The sequence below is a fragment of the Micromys minutus genome (genome assembly GCF_963924665.1).
Source record: "Micromys minutus genome assembly, chromosome: 1".
Taxonomy (NCBI): Eukaryota; Metazoa; Chordata; class Mammalia; order Rodentia; family Muridae; genus Micromys; species Micromys minutus.
In genome coordinates, this window is record NC_137969.1 from 184,650,776 (window position 1) to 184,669,449 (window position 18,674).

General features: G+C 38.4%; 1 protein-coding gene across 5 annotated transcripts in view; it reads left to right on the top strand.

Moving 5' to 3' along the window:
- ETV1 (ETS variant transcription factor 1) overlaps positions 1-18,111 on the top strand; it is a gene marked incomplete at its 5' end in the record, with an annotated part of 85,233 nt that extends 67,122 nt beyond the window's left edge. For all 5 annotated transcript variants that reach the window (XM_080933231.1, XM_080933227.1, XM_080933228.1 and 2 more), the window contains 5 exons: positions 3,882-3,950; positions 5,847-5,915; positions 8,721-8,890; positions 13,083-13,184; positions 17,756-18,111. In XM_080933231.1, coding sequence (XP_080789357.1) covers positions 3,882-3,950; positions 5,847-5,915; positions 8,721-8,890; positions 13,083-13,184; positions 17,756-17,977 — 632 coding nt within the window. In that variant the 3' untranslated portion in view covers positions 17,978-18,111. The remainder of the gene's footprint in view (positions 1-3,881; positions 3,951-5,846; positions 5,916-8,720; positions 8,891-13,082; positions 13,185-17,755) is intronic.
- Positions 18,112-18,674: the final 563 nt, after the last annotated feature.

Genomic DNA, 18,674 nt, shown 5'->3' on the forward strand with positions numbered 1-18,674 from the left:
AGACCGACTTTTAAGCTTCATAGGCCAGCGTTATTTAAGAAAAAACAACAAGGGTTAATATTTGGAGGGGGAATTTCAAAGAGATCCTCGCGTATTAAAAACGTCTGATGGAGACTCTGGCTTAATCATAAATTCATGATGACTGTACAATCAATATGTGTTAGATACCATAGATTAACAGATAAATTTACATAGGCTGTTCCAGAATAACCTCACTAGTAACCAGCAAATCAAGTAGTTCATGTGACTTAAAAACAGGAAATTGAGACATTGAAATCCATGTTTATAGTCTAAATTCTTACTGTCTGTATATACTGAAATGGAATATCACTTCAGATCAAGATACATATACAAGAAACTAAGGCGTTGCTATCTCTCTGTTTGCCTTACAATATAAAGGTTTACTTCAAAATACAGTGCTGATCTGGGCAGCTTAACCAAAGGGGCAACATTATGTACAACTTACTCCATATGTTCCTCTTAACAGCCCTTTTAAAAGTAATGGTGGCACTCGAATTTTACAGATGATAAGGTTGAGAAAGAGCTGTTAACCAACCCACACCAAGCTACACTCCCATGGAATGAGAGAGCTCAGACTTGAATTTGCACCTAGTAGATGATAACATGGTCATTGGCAATTACTGTGCTGTGATTATAACCCTAAAATTATAACCAGAGGATGCTAGATAAGTTGGTATCAATGTCCTGCCATTCTAGCATGCTTCTTAGGCCAGTCTACAGTTGATGGTTTCTCTTGCACTGGACTTTCTTCCACAGGGCAAGTGGAAGGCTCTGCACCGCAACACCTCTGTCCCTGTCACCCAATGTCTACCTTTGAAGTCACCACTTAGCCAGTTCGGTTCGCAGTTGAGCCAAATCGCACCAGTTGTACTTTTTTATTAGATAAGGTAGAAATGAGAGCAGCAGGCAATTTAATTAGCAGTCATTTTTTCTGGGCAAGTCATTACTTTGATGAACTTCAGAGCAATGTTTACGGCCCCTAATTAACCATGTTAGTCATTTGATTGAATAATCACTTTGGAAATGTTTCTACAATTTGATTAGAGTCCAACCCACTCTGATAGTCATACATTAACTTATCACTTTAGAATAACATGACTTTAGTTATTCTATGTGAATAAACCTCCTAGCCCTGTCCTTTATTTAAAAAGAAAAAAATCCGGCTTCTCTGGACTTTATAAATGGCATTCGTTTTAAGGGTAGAGTAGATTTTAAAATGCTAGCCAAGGTCTTGCCTTTAAAAAATTAGTTGTTAATTTTATTTGCTCTCATGTAATAAATGGTAAGAATTGGAAAAGCACAATTCTCTTCATAAATTGCTACTCATGCCCTTGTAAAAATGTAAATCACACGTTGTTCGTTTGAGAACTGTAATGAAGATCCTGGCCTCGGCCTTATTATGTGTCACTTATTTTTAAATAAATTTAAAATTTATTTAACTTGATTTTAGAAATATCTTTTTAAAATATGTAGATGAAGAGCTACAATTCTCAAGGAACACCACAGTGTAAGAGAAGCAACAGAGTCAGCAGCTCCTTTTTAGAGGCAGAAGAATTAGACTAACTCTACATAAAGTGCCTGGTTTTCCAGGATTAAGCTAATTTTACACTATGATAGAATATTCTCTATGTTTCCTTCAGCCTTGACTTCTGGGTTCCTTGGAAATGTTTGAATGTCCTCCTGGCCCCCTTTTCCTCATGCCCTGGTATAGAAAGTGTATCTTTAGCCACACCAAATGGAATAGACCTCAGCCCCTCTCTTTTCCTCTAGCTGCCTCCAGAGCTGCCAGCTGTGTTTCCAGCCATGCCCCAGGTGTGTAGCAGTCAGAGCGTGGTTGTGGCATGGTGACATCAGAACAGCAGAAGGCTCGCCTCTGGGCAGCTGTTACACTGCCTGTAACCATTAACACTGTCCATTCCAGGCCCAGCTGTTTGGAGGGACCTTTTGCCTGGCAATAGATCAGAATAACATTAAAAATTAATGTGAAGCTTGGTCATTAGTTTGAAGTCGGGATAAAGTGGCTTGCTAACTATTCGGCCAATTATCAATACTGTCAGGAAGAGATGCACTTTACCTTTATAGATTCAGAATTATGGACTACGTAATAAATTATATGAACTACGTTATAGAAAAAAATGTGTGTGTAAGTTTTACGCTATCTTCATCATGTAAGCTATAATTTATTATGTACTTTTATTTTATGTAAGTATTTAATTTTATTTTTTGAATGCTGGAGGTTGTACCTTGGGACCTGTGCATGCTATGCAAAGGTTCAACTATTAAGATGCCTGCCCAACCTCTTGCCTCCTTGGCTCTAATTGCTTTTGTTTCTGAGACAGAGTCTCTCTATGTAACTAAGATTGGTCTCAACTTCACAAGCTTTCTTCCTCAGCCTCTTGAATACTAGGATTATAAGTAGGTACCACCAAATCCATACTTTTAAAAATGTTAAAATCATGGCTTATTGGTATGATGTTTTAGATTAAAAACATGGATTAAAGTATTTTATTAAAAAATGCTTATATTTTGTAGACCTTAGACCAAAAATATTATCATTTGTCATCACCCTCCCCCCATTTACTGACTTTAAAAATGGAAAATTTTAGATCAGGGGAAAAACCAAGCCATATAAAAGGTACTGATTACCCATTGTTACAAGGCTGCGTAGATAAACAGTTCTGAAGTAACAAGGTTTTTAAAATTCATACCTTAAGAATGGCATATTTTGATTACAGGCAGTGGGAAAGTGGATTTGTTTTAATTAAATAGTACATTTGTGGTACACATTTAGGTTTTTTTTTTTAATGTTACTCAAAAAGTCTAGTAAAACATACAGATGATCTAATTGGCTTGATCTCAAATATTAACACATTCAAAACTAGGGCTAAGTTGGGAAATTGAAACCTTCTATTTGAAGAATTAGGTTTAAGGAAAATGTTTTAAAATGAAGTACAGAAATAGGGATTAGGGCTCAGAAGAGACTCCTAAAATATGAGAAGACCCTGGTTTTGGAGGTTGATGTACATCTTTCTCTGGTTTTGGGATGAACCCATACTCTTTACGAGGAAATTGGAGAGCCACAGTAGAAATCAGGAAACATCTCTCAACCCTTTATTTTATAGCAATACATGTAAAGGAAGGTTTGTCCAAATGTGCATAGCTTACAAAATAGTAAGTACTTGAAGTTCAGTCCTTTGTCTCCCATTTCATATTTATTTCATTTTTTTCATGTAAAAAGCATTGAACGTGCTGAGTTCTGAGTCAGCACCTGAGCCAGGTCCACAGTTAGCCGCTTAGCTTTCTCTTCCAGAATCCTTGGTCCTATAGGGGAAGCCTTTGCTTGGCACATGCATTAGAAAATTGCTTATGTGTACTGGCCCTCCATTGGCTTTGAACATGATCTCTAGTCTTAATAAAAGTGAAAAGCCAGACATGCTATTATCTGTGGTAAACAGTTCAAAATTACCAAGATAATTTGTGAGATTTAATTATTCTGTCTTTTCTTAGTAATTTGTGTCTAGTATTTGTGAACTCACCCACGGTTGACCCATTTAGCACCGTGCATTGAGAGACTACTGTGAGACATAAAGATATATCCCATTTGCCCTTAAACATGCTGGTGTGACAACGTATGGTGCAGCTGCACTTCAGCAGAGTTGAGTTGGTAAAACTATGTTGGCTGCTGGTTGAAGGGATTCAGCCTCTACTGTGGTATATTTAGCTTCAAGTTCTTAAAGTCCTCCCATTCTGACAGATTGGATCATTGCTGCTCTTGATGTTTCTGTTCTGTTCTATGTACCTTTTACCTGCTCTTCCCTTCTAACCTGCCTTTCTACAACAATTTTTTTTTCTTCTTTCAGAAGTGCCTAGTTGCCACTCCATTTATATGAGGCAAGAAGGCTTCCTGGCTCATCCAAACAGAACAGAAGTTAAGTTCTCCATTTTGTAAAATTGGTTATAAGTAACATTAAAAGTAATCACACAAACATACATTCTAAATATGGATCCACTTATTCATTGTGTGCTTTGGGAAATTGCAGTTATGTTTCAAAAACACTATATATATAAGTATGTATAAATAAATGAATATATATAAATATAAGTATATATGTATATGTGTATATATATGTGTATATATATACACATACATACATAATACATACTTTTGGGGAGCTAGAGGATGATCAAGGGCAGAGTGCTTGGTCAATGTACCAAAGGCTGTGGGCTCAGTTCCCTGCAAGGTGAAATAAGCACACCCCAGGCCCTATCATTTGAAGATGAAAGATAGTGTTTCACATCTTGGTAACTTGTGTTTGGTTGTGAGCATGACTTTCGTCCACACCCACAGTTGTGTTCTGCCAGTGACTTTAAGTCTTTCAACTAGAAACAGCTCCTTACAGATTAGCCACCTTACTGCACTCTACTGACATGCATCTTGGAAAATATTCAGCTATGATCATATAAGCCTAAGTCACAATTTGAAGTAAAACATGGTAGTGTGACTTTGCCTTTCAATGTCCTGAATTTTGTATCTTTTGGAAAAGTAATTATTAAGAATGGGTTCACATAAGCTGTATAGAGACAGAGTTTTTATTTCAGGTAACCACGGTAGAATACTCTGCTCTAATAGATGTTGACATCTAAGAGACATGAAATGATTATCTGGGAATTAGATCCATGGAAGGATTCTGGGAACTATCTACATGTTTCTTCAGTAAAATTGCCATAGACACTACCTTTTCAGCTAGGATTAGTATTCATGATTTTATATGAATGATATTAATAGACATTTAACTGATAGCAGAAGTCAGTACATGTAAAATACTTGAGAGGAAAAGCTTTGCACCAACGCAGTATAATTATTCCTGCTGATGTTATTCATATTACAAAACTGCCAGAGAACCTTGCATTTAAGAAATAAGCTATGGTTAAGTTGTACGAATTTTCTTCCTATAAGTAAAGGTGACAATTAGGTAAATCAAGCATTTGTGAGAGAGAGAAGAATTATGAAAAGCTATCAGTTTATGTTTACATTTTCTATGAGGTGAGTTATTTTACAGCTCAAAACAAAGCAACAATAACACCCTGTTTCTTGGTTCTTACTCTCTTGCCTACTAACTATGAGACAGAGTTGGAGAGATGACTTCGTGGGTGGAGTTGCTTGACGCCTAGCCTTGCAAGTTCAATTCAATCCACAAATTCACATGGTGGAACGAGAGCCACTACTATAAGTTGCCCTTCAGCCTTCAGGGCTATGCTATGACTGACATGAACACAACACACATGCACACATGCATGTACACAGACACACATGTGCACACACATGCTCATGCATGTGTGTGGACAGTACCTTAAAAAATATTTTAAAATGGAGATTGTTAGCCTTCCAAGGTGTTTCTACAGTGAAGTAAAAGGTAAACCAACTGTGTCTCAGAAGGCCAGGGACAAGACCAGAAATTCACTTTACATGAAACAAAGAAAATAAAACGATGCATTATTAAGCATAGGTTTGCCAGTATTTTTGTGAGGTCTCTGTTAGGTCAGCAGGTATAAATCACTGATGTTTGTATCTCACTGTGCTCTGGCGCCCCTCTAAATTGGAGTCATGAAAACCATGCAGTCCTCACACCCGCTTTCCTGCGCTCAGCCCCGCTTGATCGATGGAAAACTCGGGGCAAGGAGCCAAACTATGTCCAATATCAAGTGGCTGGAAGGTGACAGAGTCCGTTTCAAGACAAATTTTTGTGCCAGTGGCTAAAGAACTTTCGAGTATAATTTCATATTCTACCTAAATTAAATAAACATATAATGTTCTTGTCCCACAGGCTGCATGTTTGAGAAGGGTCCCAGGCCGTTCTACGATGACACCTGTGTCGTCCCGGAGAAGTTCGATGGTGGGTTTCTCTCGCTTTACAGTTTGATTTTATGACCGGAAGCCACTCGTTCCATTTCTGAAAGCCGTTGACGTTTGTACTTAGGGGTTTCTATACACACCATTTGTCATGCACTAAGTGCTCGTGCCCTTACTGGACATTATTGTTCTTCCTCCTCCCCGTTCTTCCCCTCTTAGGTTCCGCGAGAATCCTTTTATTTGGAGACGGGAGAGAAGACCAGCGTTGTTGCTGCGCTCTGTGTAGAGCAGGGCATCTTTCCACTGCCCTGCGGAGCACATGCAGCTTGTTATTTGAGATTTACTGAAAGCTGATCCTGTAATTAACAAAGCAGACCAGAAAGCATGCTTCTGTGGATGCACCGATGACTAATGCAGGCCCTTTCTTTTTATTGTTCATGAAAAGATGCATTATGGAGCACAGGAACAACATAACTGCCCATTGAGTCTACTGATTGCTTGCTCCCACACCCCCACCGAGGAAGATGTACATTGCTAATGTAGCATTATGTTGTAATTGCTTAAAAGGAAGTTAGGAACGCATTACCTTTTAAATATCTCTCGCTAGTGCAGTGAAAAGGTCTCCGATATTAGAAAAGAGCGTCAAACTAGATACAATCTTATTTCTTGACAAGCGTGGTGGCAAAAGCCGACATTTACAAGGAAGCTTTGGGGAAAAGTGAACGGTTAATTCATTTAGTGGTTCTTCGGAGTGGTCTCCATAGTTGCTGCTTTGATTGTCAAACAGGAAATGAGCGGGGGCCCTCTGATTAGCTGATTGCAAAAACTTTGGGATCTAGACTGTAATGACTTGGGCGCTCTCAGAGTTTTTAATTGTCATTATTTAAACAGCAAAAGTGCATGCTCAGATTTCTGTTCAATCTCGTAATTAGTTCTTGAGGGCTTAGCTCCTAAGCTTGCTGCTCTTGTAGCTTGTGGGAAGGATGGTGAATCTATTTCCTAAGCTATCCTTAAGATGGCTCAATTTATTTACGGTTGTATAGTTGAAAGCACAGAGGGCACCACGTATTTTTGTTTTCTTCTACAGTATCTACACTTCTGTGTTAGAAGTATGAATTGTGTTAATTGCCACTAACAGCACACCATCACAATTCTTAAAATGTGGCTTTTTCTGTTAACACGGAGCTTAAAACTTGCTTTCTGGAATGTCCTTGCTTCCTTTCATTTATTTTGAGTTTCACATGTAAAATAATCTTAAACTTAGTAAGGGCATACAAGGAGGAAAACTATCTTAAAACTATTTCAAAATAGAATGCTAGGAACCTGGTTGTTCTTGTTTTCTGTCTTTGACTGTTATCTAATTATATATTAAATATGTATTACACACACACATACACACACACACACACCCATGCACATGTATATTAAAGATAGTATTGCCTTGCATTGTTTAATTACTGGAGAATAAAAAGAAAAGCAATGGTTATTTTTCCCATGTGGCTAATGGAATAAATCACATTTATAGGCAGCAACACTCTAAAAACTACATTTACGAGGCTCCACTGTGTCAGCATGATTATCCACTTGCCTTCATGAAAAAAAACATAAGTATTAGGAGGCAAAATCTGAGGTAAATAAAACTGATTTTAAGTTGACATGAATACACTCCTAAATTACCTTGTTAAGAACAAAAGGGCTGCGTGATTTTTTTAGGGGCTATTGGCTGAACAATTATGTGTGTTTGGTTTTGTGCCTCTTAAAGTATTGTGTTTTTTTTCCTGATCTTGAGACCACGTGAATTTCTACTTAACAACTACTGGAAATGTTTCGAAAGTTTGTGATTTACGTTTATTTTGTAGTTCACACTTAGCGGGAATAGAGGTGGGTGGATCTAGCCTTCCTGAATTGTTTCTTTAACAGAGAGGAGAAAGTTGCACACCAACCCTGACCTCTCTGTGGCCATTAGCTAGGCAGTGCCCACTGCAGGCTCATTCGTTCAGTTCTGAGAAGCATGGCAGCTGGAAGGAGACGAGCAGTGGTCGGAACGCCAAGCGTTCTGCACAGTTCTTTGTTTGTTTGTTTGTTTGCTTAACTTTTTTTATTTTACAGAATGTGTTGTTAATATACCATCTTAAGTTGGCCTTTTAAAAAAAAGGACCAACAAACAAAATTAAATGAACAAGACGCATGTAGGTGTTGTTGTTCATTGCTTTATTGCCCAGTGACAAAGCAGTAGCTTCTGGAGGGAGGGACAGTAGGTGGAATGCTCCTGCCACTACTGATTCTCATTAGAGAGAGCTTCCTAATTTATACAACGTACAGGCCACATAGACTTTATGATATTACTAAAGTTCCCTTGAAATAGGCTCACTGAGATTTTCAGTAGCTGGTTATGAGTGGGTCAATAAGGTATTTGCAAATTATAGTTTGTAGAAAATAGTTGATACAAATAAAATGCCCATTGCTTAGAGCTGATTACTTCCCTCTTAGGGTTAGAGCTGGAGAAATGGCTCTAACAAACACACAAGCGTGACTGGATGTGATGACTGTAAAGACATGCGTGAGGGATGGATGGCTGGACTAGGTTGCTATGAGAAAAGGAGGGCTATAAATTTACTCCTTACTGGTGGACATTTGGGTTCATGAGAATACCTATCGTATGTCACCTGCAAATTTGTGTAAATTATTGGTTTGCTTTTAATCATCGGATTACCTTAAATCTGCATTTAATGGTGCTGTTTACCACTAAAATAAAGTGATTGTGTTTAGCCATTTTCATGATTGACCTGACTTAAATTTTATCCAAATGGCATAATTTTGCTGACAATTATTTGTTTTTAAAATGTAGGGGACATTAAGCAAGAGCCAGGAATGTACCGGGAAGGACCCACTTACCAGAGGCGAGGCTCCCTTCAGCTCTGGCAGTTTTTGGTAGCTCTTCTGGATGACCCTTCAAATTCTCATTTCATTGCCTGGACTGGACGAGGCATGGAATTTAAACTGATTGAGCCCGAAGAGGTAAGTCTAAGTAGAGTTTGAGTAGGAAACCAAAATTTTCTATAGTATAAGCAGATTTGATTAATATGTTAAAAAGGGGCTTAAAACATTTAAAAATGCATAGGCATATTTTAAATTTGTAAGTAGGTCAAAACAATGTAAAATAATTTCTTCCCTGGTCTTTCTCATTATATGCCACAGCGTCTTCCCATATGCAAGAGGATACATCTGTTCAGAGGACAAGTTTTGTAGTAGAGTACTGGCCTCACACCACACACACACCAATCACTTGGGAGTGGGAAAACCATTGCCAATTGTTCGGGTTTTAAGTTTTCTAGTATATTTAGAGCTCCATATGACAATGAAGGAACTTTGATTTTCTTTAGATGAACTTCATTGATGTAAGTGAAGAACCATCAAACTATGGTGCAGGCAACATAGATTAACAATGCCTGCCCTTTACCATGACGGGAATGCATGGTTTTAACAATCAAAGCTAGTCTCAGGCTGTGGAAGCTCACTGTGGCTTTATGTCTGTTAAACAGGCATTTTCCTCCACCTGGGCTTAAAATAAACTGAGCAGAAACAGAACACTTGACATTTGTCATATTTGTTAGGGCAGGAGACACTACTGAATGATGTCAGTAAAGTTCCAGACACTCAAGAGAGACAACATTCTGCGAGTGGCTATGCCCCTTAAACAACCTGTCCGGTTTATGTGTTTGAGTCTGCGTAAAAGAATGGAAGATCTGACGAGGGGACCAGTTAGTGCCGACCCATTCTGAGTTTTCTTATTATTTAAATGTGAAAAAGATACACAGCTATGTCTGTTCCATATACCTGATGGTTCAATAGCTTTGTTGCTACAGATGTATAGAATCCATAACGGGTCCCAGTAATTCAGTCAGGTGACTATTTCCAAACAGCAACAAGCCCACTAGGAATTGTGCAATAGGTACTACGTGTCTCCTGTGCTTTTGATCTATAGCAATCCCTAGGGCCTGAGAAGACAACTCAGTAAGTAATATGGTTCTGCACATGCACGAGACTTCAAATCTGTCCCCAGAAGCCATGAGAAAAGCCAAGTACAGCATCATATACCTTTAATCCGAGCCCTCTAGGGGCAGACATAAAGATTCTGGGACACACTGGCCACCTACTCTGGCTGAATTTGTATGTTTCAGATGTACTGAGAGATTCTGTGTCAAAAGATAAAGTCAAAACTGATTGAGGAAGACACCAATCATCAACCATGTGCATACACACACACACACACACACACAAACACACACACATCCAAAAAACAAACAAACAAATAAAGCCCTAAACCTAAAATGTTAAATATCCTTTTTCTTATTGGTGTCTAGTTCATTTTTAACAATCATATATATCAGATGATGACCATGTTTATTTCTTCCCATTTCTTCTTTGGAAAGAGCCTGTGAATGATTTTAGTTTTGCGGCCCACAGGTCCTCTCTATTCTCCACTACATAACAGATCTTCAGTGGTGACACCCACACAAGTGATGACTTGGAAGCCATCATACTTTACTACTCACATGATTTATTGTCACATGTTTCACTTGGCAGTTTTAAATGATAATAATTGAAGTTCAAAATCTGCCAGGCTTATCTGCTCTGTGTGCTTGGATACCAAGAGCAAACACAGCTCTCTCTCTTTTATGGATCTGAGATAAAGGTTTATTATTTCCAAATTAATCAGTCATCCTAGGCCATTGTTCCCAGAAACATTCTTTAATGTCGCAGACACCTGCTGGATTCAATGCCAAAGTTTTTGAGGATGCTCAAGCTAGTTGAACATCAGGGGAGTCAGATTGCCAGACCCCAGGTTCACTGTTCCATAGCTAAACATGATCTTCCAAAGTAAGTTGGCGGGCTGGGAGATGTAGGTCCCTGGGGCTATGCTAGCCTTGAGTTCCAACACCAAAACTATGCATTTATTATTATAATAAAACAAATAAAGTTATACTAAAACTATTAAACTGACTCATTTTCTGTCATTGGCAGTGATGGGGAGTACCAAGTCCAGATACCCTGGATGCACTTTCCTAACAGCATAACCTCCCTTTGAAAGTATTGTTTTCACCTTGAGACCCCATGTCAAATATTGTGCCTTGAGTGATTGTCTCTCTGGCATAGTTGGCACTTATGAAGACCAAGTGAACTTAGTTTCAAAAAGGTTTGGAAGATACTTAGGCTTCCTGTTAATTTTAGTCTCTTTTTTTCTACATTTTATACACATATTGTTATTTATTGTTACCTTAATTTTATGTCAGCTATGACACAAGGAAAGTCTAAAAACAGGCTTTCTTTATGTGTAGACTAATAATCTATTATGCTGAGAGTCAGTTTGGCTTTGTAGGAAGCAAACTCTTAGAGTCATCTCTTTAGGTGTGTGCAACAGATGTGTCACTTCTCCAGAGATTTCTATAGTACCTTAACGTTCATTGCAGAGGATTCTGGTAAAATTTTAATAAAGTCTCACTGAATGTTTTCAGAAGTTGTTGCTTAGCAGAACTTTTCACATCTGCGTGCTGTACAGTTGTCTCTATTGAGCACATTGATATCCTTCGCAACACTTTTGAAATATTTTAAACAAAACAAAACTTCTTCCTTCCTTCCTTCCTTCCTTCCTTCCTTCCTTCTTTCCTTCCTTCCTTCCTTCTTCCTTCCTTCCTTCCTTCCTTCCTTCCTTCCTTCCTTCCTTCCTTCCTTCCTTCCTTCCTTCCCCTCATCTCCCTTCTGTTTTCCATTTGAGGGTCTCATAGCCCAGGGTGGTCTAGAACTCATGGTCGTGCTGTAGCCTTAGTCTCATACTCAGCTCCCAGGTGCTGGAATTACCAGCATATCTCACCATGCCCAGCTTGCATTTATTTCACATGGCCACCTGTTCCCGCTCCATTCTCAACTGCTTAGAGCATTCACTGTAAAGATCGTGGAAAACTAAGGCACACCTGCCACTGTGACTGCTGGCTTGAACCGATAGCCTCGTCCCTGCTCAGTCCTGTCTCTTCTCACAGAACAGTGTACCAGCCCATGGGATTCAAACCCATTATTTGTCTAGTTCGAGAACACACGTTACTTAAAAGGTGGGGGTGTGTGCGTGCGACAGAAAGGTTGTTATTGAAGGGAAGACAGGAGCAGTGAGACGATTGTGAGGACTTGGATGGGACACAAATTGAAATTTCAGGGAAACACGAGCTCGTGCTTTGTTAGAGAATGTATTATGGCCTTACTGAGGCTGTGCCTGCTTTCTTCTCACCAAAGAGTGGGGCTCAATATGATAGGGCTTTACACTGGAGTGAGAGAAACAGGCTCCTCTCTCGCTATGCCTGCATCAGTCCAGTGTGATGGAGAAGGGGGAAGGAGAAGTGTTTTCAGAGCTCCACTAGAGAGTTCTGCCTTAGCCACACCCAGTGCTCTAAGACAGTCCCATTTGAAACACTTCTGAGACCTTTACTAAGCCACACTGTGGACATTCTGCTTTAAAAGAAAAAAACTCGTATACATGGTGACTTTTCCACTTCCACCTTATTTTTAGCATCCAATTAATGTTTCCCAAATGAGCTTAATTTTCCAGTTTGGGATTGGCTGTAGTTTTCATAGATGCTGCTTCAGGCAACAGCAATTGTTTGTAGTTGAACTTATTAATTGGCATACTGTTTCCTCTGCTGGCACACTGCCAGCTGGCCATTCTTTGGTATAAACTGAGTAGAGCCCCCCCCCCCCTTTTCACAAATGCAATAAAACACCTTTACAAAGGGATCATTAAGCAGTTCCTAATCTGGGCTATTTTTTTGTCTGAAAGTTCAGGAAGGAAAGAACTGCTAGTGTATGGCAGAAGGGAAAATCTGCCTCATTTTGGTGAATTGCAGTCTGTTCTTTCGTGATGCAAACACATTCCCTTATTTCCATTTAATTTCTATCCAAAACAATGGTGACAAAGGATGCTATTGTGACGTTGAAGAGAGAGAACTGTAAGCCTGGTTTAAACCAGGACACGGGAACTTCAGAGCACGAAGGCTGTTGCTATTTCTTTACGTTTTAGATTTAGAGATGTTTTTGTAGTTTAGAAGCTATACATTTATGAAATCTCCCTTCCTCCGTTTCTCCCCCCCAGGTGTGTGTGTGTATGTGTGTGTAAGTCAGTTTAAGACTCAACCCTAACAATATGATTCTGTTTTGGTGGCAGGTGGCCCGACGTTGGGGCATTCAGAAGAACAGGCCAGCCATGAACTATGACAAACTTAGCCGTTCTCTCCGATACTATTATGAGAAGGGAATCATGCAAAAGGTGAGGTGATAATACAATAAAACTCACTGGGATGTTGCCAACAGGTTTCCAAGTTATACATTGGAGATAAATGTATAGTGGTGTGTACCAAGTGATAATCTTACTGGAAGCTTCCACTTGGCTACACATGATAACCAGGTTATTTCATTATTGATACTGGATCGTCATGTCTCTAGAAGCTGTAATTTTATTGGACCTCAGAGTCACACAATTTTGAAATGCTTGTATTTTTTTTTTCTTGTTCTGATTCTTAAAACACTCAGGCACAACTTGTTCTTATTAGAAAAAGAAAGCATTTTTTCTTGCTTGGTATCTTGCCTGATTTTATCGTTTGACAGTTTAATATCCCAAACCACGTACTTAAAATAAATGTTTCATTTTATTTGGTTGGTAGAACAAAGTTCAATATATTTTAATTTGAATGAGCTTATTTTAATATTTAAAAGCTATTTTGCATGAAATACAAAAACATGGAAAAAGATAAAATGTACTTAAAATACAACATTTATAAGGGAGGCCATGAATAAATGAATATATAAAGTGAAAACATTTGGATATTTGTTATTATTTCCTTCAGCCTTATGTGGTTTGTGGCTTGTATAACCATACAGTAAGACATGAATGCTATATCTGACCAACTTTTCAGATGCTGCTGTGTGCTACAAGGAAGGGAGGTTGTTTATCACACCAACATGCAAAACTTGGAGTCTGCATGTGGCTAGTAACCTATCCGGGCTCCTTAGACTGTTAGCAAGTTCTTTTAACCTTCATATAAGCACAACCTGCTATTTTAAAGCACACTCATGACTTCTATGAGACTTCTTACTAAAATGTTCTGACCTTTTCTTCATATCTCTTACTGTATGGACCTTCCTTGTGGCTAAGTAAATGGTAGCATAGTTTATGCAGTGAAACTCTGTGCCTTATAATGGAGATTTATATTTCAAGTCTGGATGACTGTATTTGTTTATTGGCTTAAAATCTTAATTAGGCATTTTTGCCATAGGGGAAGAGAAATTGAATTAGAAGCCTGAAGAATAAAATAAAAATAACCAAATGGGTTAATGCAAGAAAAACATTTTAAATGGTTATTAATTTCAGTAATTCTAAAATAGAAATAAATGCTGAAAAATGTTTATTGTACTTTGTAGATAAAATATGTGTACATATAGTTAAACATGTAATAATATTTAGAATATCTAAGTAACACATAAATTATATACTAATATAGTAATGTTTATATTCTGCATATGATTGTTTGTTTCTTTTGCCTTATCATTTATATTTAATATTTTATTAATTTAATTTAATATTCATACACAAATATAATGAGTTAAATATACCACAATTCTTTCTTCACATTTTAGAAAAAAAATTGTATTTATTTATTGTGTGTGTTTATGTGTGTGTTTTATGTGTGTGTTTGTACGTGTGTGTGTATATGTCTTTATCTGTGTGTGTTTGTGTTTATGTGTGTATCTGTGTATTTATATGTATGTGTGTAACTATGTGTCTATATGTGTGTGTATGTGTATGATTGTATCTGTTTGGGTATGTTTGTGTGTGAATGTGTGTATGTGTGTGTGTATTTGTGTGTGTGTGTGTGCCACCAATAAATGCGTGCAAGTCAGATGACACCTTTTAGTAATCAGGCCTGACTTTCCCCTCTGTGGCCCCAGGGACTGAACTCAGGTTGTCAGACTTGGTAGCAAGCGTATTTACTTGCTGAGACATTTTGAAAGTTTAAAAGTTGAAATGGAATTTAACTATGTCTGGACTTTGACAACACATCCACCTGTTTACTTCTGATATGTTGCTCCACAAAAATTCCTGTGTTTTTTTCATCTCACTGTTGCCTTTAGCTTCACTTAATACTCTACAGAGCTTCTTTTTTTTTTATTTTATTTTTTTTAAAGATTTTAAACATTTTTTTGCTTAAAATTATACATTTTTGTCAGTACTGTTTTTTCAGACATTAAAATAAATTTTACATAAAACCATGTGAATATGTTTTTTAGTCAGTACTTGATTTTTTTCAAGGGCTTGACAGTATGCATTGAAAATGTACTAGTTGCAATAAGCGTAAAGTACATGCAAAACAAAACGCAACATGGGAATAGTCAAAGTCTTCTTGTTTTGTGAATATATGTATAGTTTTTGTTTTCTTTATTTCTTGGACTTCATACAGTCTGTGAGTTGTTTCTGGGGGAGTGCAAGCCTCTGGTGTTAGCATCCCACTATCAGTGACTGCATATTATGTCTGTTCTTTTGTGACTGGGTTATCTCACTCAGGATGATCTTCTCTAGATGCAGCCATTTTCTTAAGAATTTGGTTAAGTCATTGTTTCTGGTGGCTGAGTAGTATTCCATTGTGTATATGTACCACAATTTTTGTATCCATTCGTCTTCTGAAGGACATCTGGGTTCCTTCCAGCTTCTGGCTATTATAAATAAAGCCGCTATGAACATTGTGGTGCATATATCTTTGTTGTGTCTACAGAGCTTCTTACACCAGGACTGTATCACTGACCGAGGAGGGCACTATTCACGCTGCATGTCAGCCTTAAAGGTGGAAATACAGCAGTAGCACAGAAGTGTTCATTCTCAGAAAGGAAGCAGAATGCAGCAATCCCCGGGATACTTAATGATTTCTCTTGCATATTGTACAGTTAAATTCCTCATGATGAAATAGTTTTTATTTATTACATTACATCTATGTGAAGACAACCCCAGCGTGTCAAATGTGTCAGACAAAACAGGTGCAGTACCTGAAGCAAACAATTCTTTTTCTGTAGCCCCAAACTGAACAGAGTGGACTACAAAAGACTCAGAGGCATGCTGAATACAGCATTTGTTTTACCTTCATTTCCTGAAACTACTTTGAAAAATAAAGAGAAAACAAAACTAAGATTTATTATATATCTCTCGGCTTTTGTCTGAAACTGCCTTTTTTAACTTTTGAAGTTTCTTCATTACTCCCCCCCCCCCCGCCCCTCTCTGTGTGTGTGTATGTGTGTGTGTGCGTGTGTGTGTGTATGTGTGTGTGTGCATGTGTGTAGATCTAAAGGAGGGGAGTTAATTAGATCTCTCCATTTGCTTTGAACTGTGGTAGAATTTTCTATGCATCACAGCTGGCCTTCCGAGGGGCCCTTCCTCTTTCAATTTCTCAAGACAGGGAACTGAAGAGCAGTTTAAGAAACATGTCCAGATTCATAAACATCTCTCTGGATTGGCTCTTTCAAACTTCTAGAAATTCAGATTACTTGGACTGTAATGTGGTTCCTTTTACTTAAATCCAGGGCAACAAATACTCTCACTCTGAATCCAGAGCACCAGAGTCCTTGGCAGTTCTCCCTTTTCTCCCAAACATGCACGGAGAGTTTATAAACTGTGAGCACACTGCTTCCCCATGTCACAAATCAACCAGCAAGACCTTTTGACACAGAAACAGGAGGTGGTAGATTTGTTTCAACTATCTGAAGCTGTGAGCTACACACACACACACACACACACACACACACACACACACACACACACACACATATTTCACAGAGAGAGAGAGAGAGAGAGAGAGAGAGAGAGAGAGAGAGAGAGAGAGAGAGAGAGAGAGAGAGAGAGAGGAGGTTGTCTCACTTTACACAAAGAACTGCCTTTGTTCCCCCCAAAGGTCCCCTGGGTCTTGAGTTCCTTAGCATTGTCTATTAATGGCAGATACATCTGTCTCCTTCAATTGTTTATCATGTTCTACAGAGGCATTGCTCTCCAAAACCTAAGTTTGGGGCATGTCTTTCTCTACAAATTGTGCTACATCCCCTTTATTTCAGGCGCTTGACACATTTCCTTTTCTCATTTCCTCCCTTCCCAGTGTGTATTTTAGATTCCTTTCACTTTTTTTTAACGCCTCTTACTTCAACTTGACACTTTACACACATCCTTAAGCTTCATCTAATGTATCTTGCCTTCATTTTAAAAAGTGATGTGCTCAGGATAATGTCCTCCTGCTCTATCTTTCATTTAAATAAGGCTATGTTTCTTTGGGGTTTTCTTAGAGAATACACAGTGTCAGGGGAAAGATGAAGGAAAAAAGAAGCAGTGCATCCTGGGAATCAGTGATCACTACTCTACTCTTAGAAATAAGGCACGTTTTTTTCTTTTAAAATTTGCAAGTTGTAGAAATAGAATAGAAATGGGAACATAACCCTTAAAGATAGATTTTCGAAAGCATAGATATTACATTTAAAACATAAATTTTAATGTGAGTTGCTTATATTACGATATTGACCCCCCCATGACAGTGTAAATACAGTTTATGTTAAAAAGGCAAAAGCAAACTGCAGATTTTTCTAGCTTTTCATAGAGCTAATTATTACTGTAGCTCAACATTTTGTATTTCCCTTGATTGAACCATGGCTTATCTCACAAAGGATGTTTCTCCCAGGAAGATGTGTCTATTACTTAGTTGCATAGTCTCTTTTGCCCTCCATCTGTGCTGATCTATTAATTTGTGTTTGTTTCTCTCTCCCTTACTCCTATGGGGACGGTGACGTTGGACTTTTCTGTGATATTCTCAGGTGGCCGGAGAAAGATATGTCTACAAGTTTGTGTGTGACCCGGAAGCCCTTTTCTCCATGGCCTTCCCCGATAATCAGCGCCCTCTGCTGAAGACGGACATGGAACGTCACATCAACGAAGAGGACACAGTGCCTCTGTCTCACTTTGATGAGAGCATGACCTACATGCCAGAAGGGGGCTGCTGCAACCCCCACCCCTACAACGAAGGATACGTGTACTAACACGAGTAGCACTCAAGCAAGGCACCCCGTGCTTCGCCTCTTGTTTTTTTCAAGATACAGAGAATCTCCGAATTCTCTCCTTTGTTTGTTTTCTTTCTGTTGTTTGTATTTTATTTTTTAATTAATAATAATACAAAAGGGGGCTTTTCCTGTTGCATTATTCTATGGTCTGCCATGGCCTGCGCACTTTATTTGAGGGTGGGTGGGAGTAATCTAGACATTCGTTCTTTGTAACAGGAAGATGGTGGGTGAATGGGCAGAGGGAGCTGAGGGACTCCTTTTTACTTAGGCTTGGGATGGGGTCCTACAGGTTTTCTGTATGATGAAGCTATATCTTGTTTGTTCGATTTCATAATAACGTAAGATAATTTTCCCTGGGTATCTACGGTACAGCTGATTTCACGTTGTGTAAATATCTTCTTGGAGACCATTTGCCTTGGGCATTTCCCCATCATTACTGAGTCTCTGCAGGTGTACAAAAAAATCTACTGTAAATGGCAGTTTAATGTTAGAAATGACTGTTTTTGCACCTCTTGTAAAAAAAAAGAATATTTAGCAATTGCATTCGTTGGTCTTTCTGTTCCATATTGCTTTACAAATGACTGTAGAGAATCACCATAAATGTGGGCAATTCTCTCTGAAGTTTAGTAATCACCATGACTCTAAATGAGGGCCACAGTTTTGGTCTCTGGCTCCA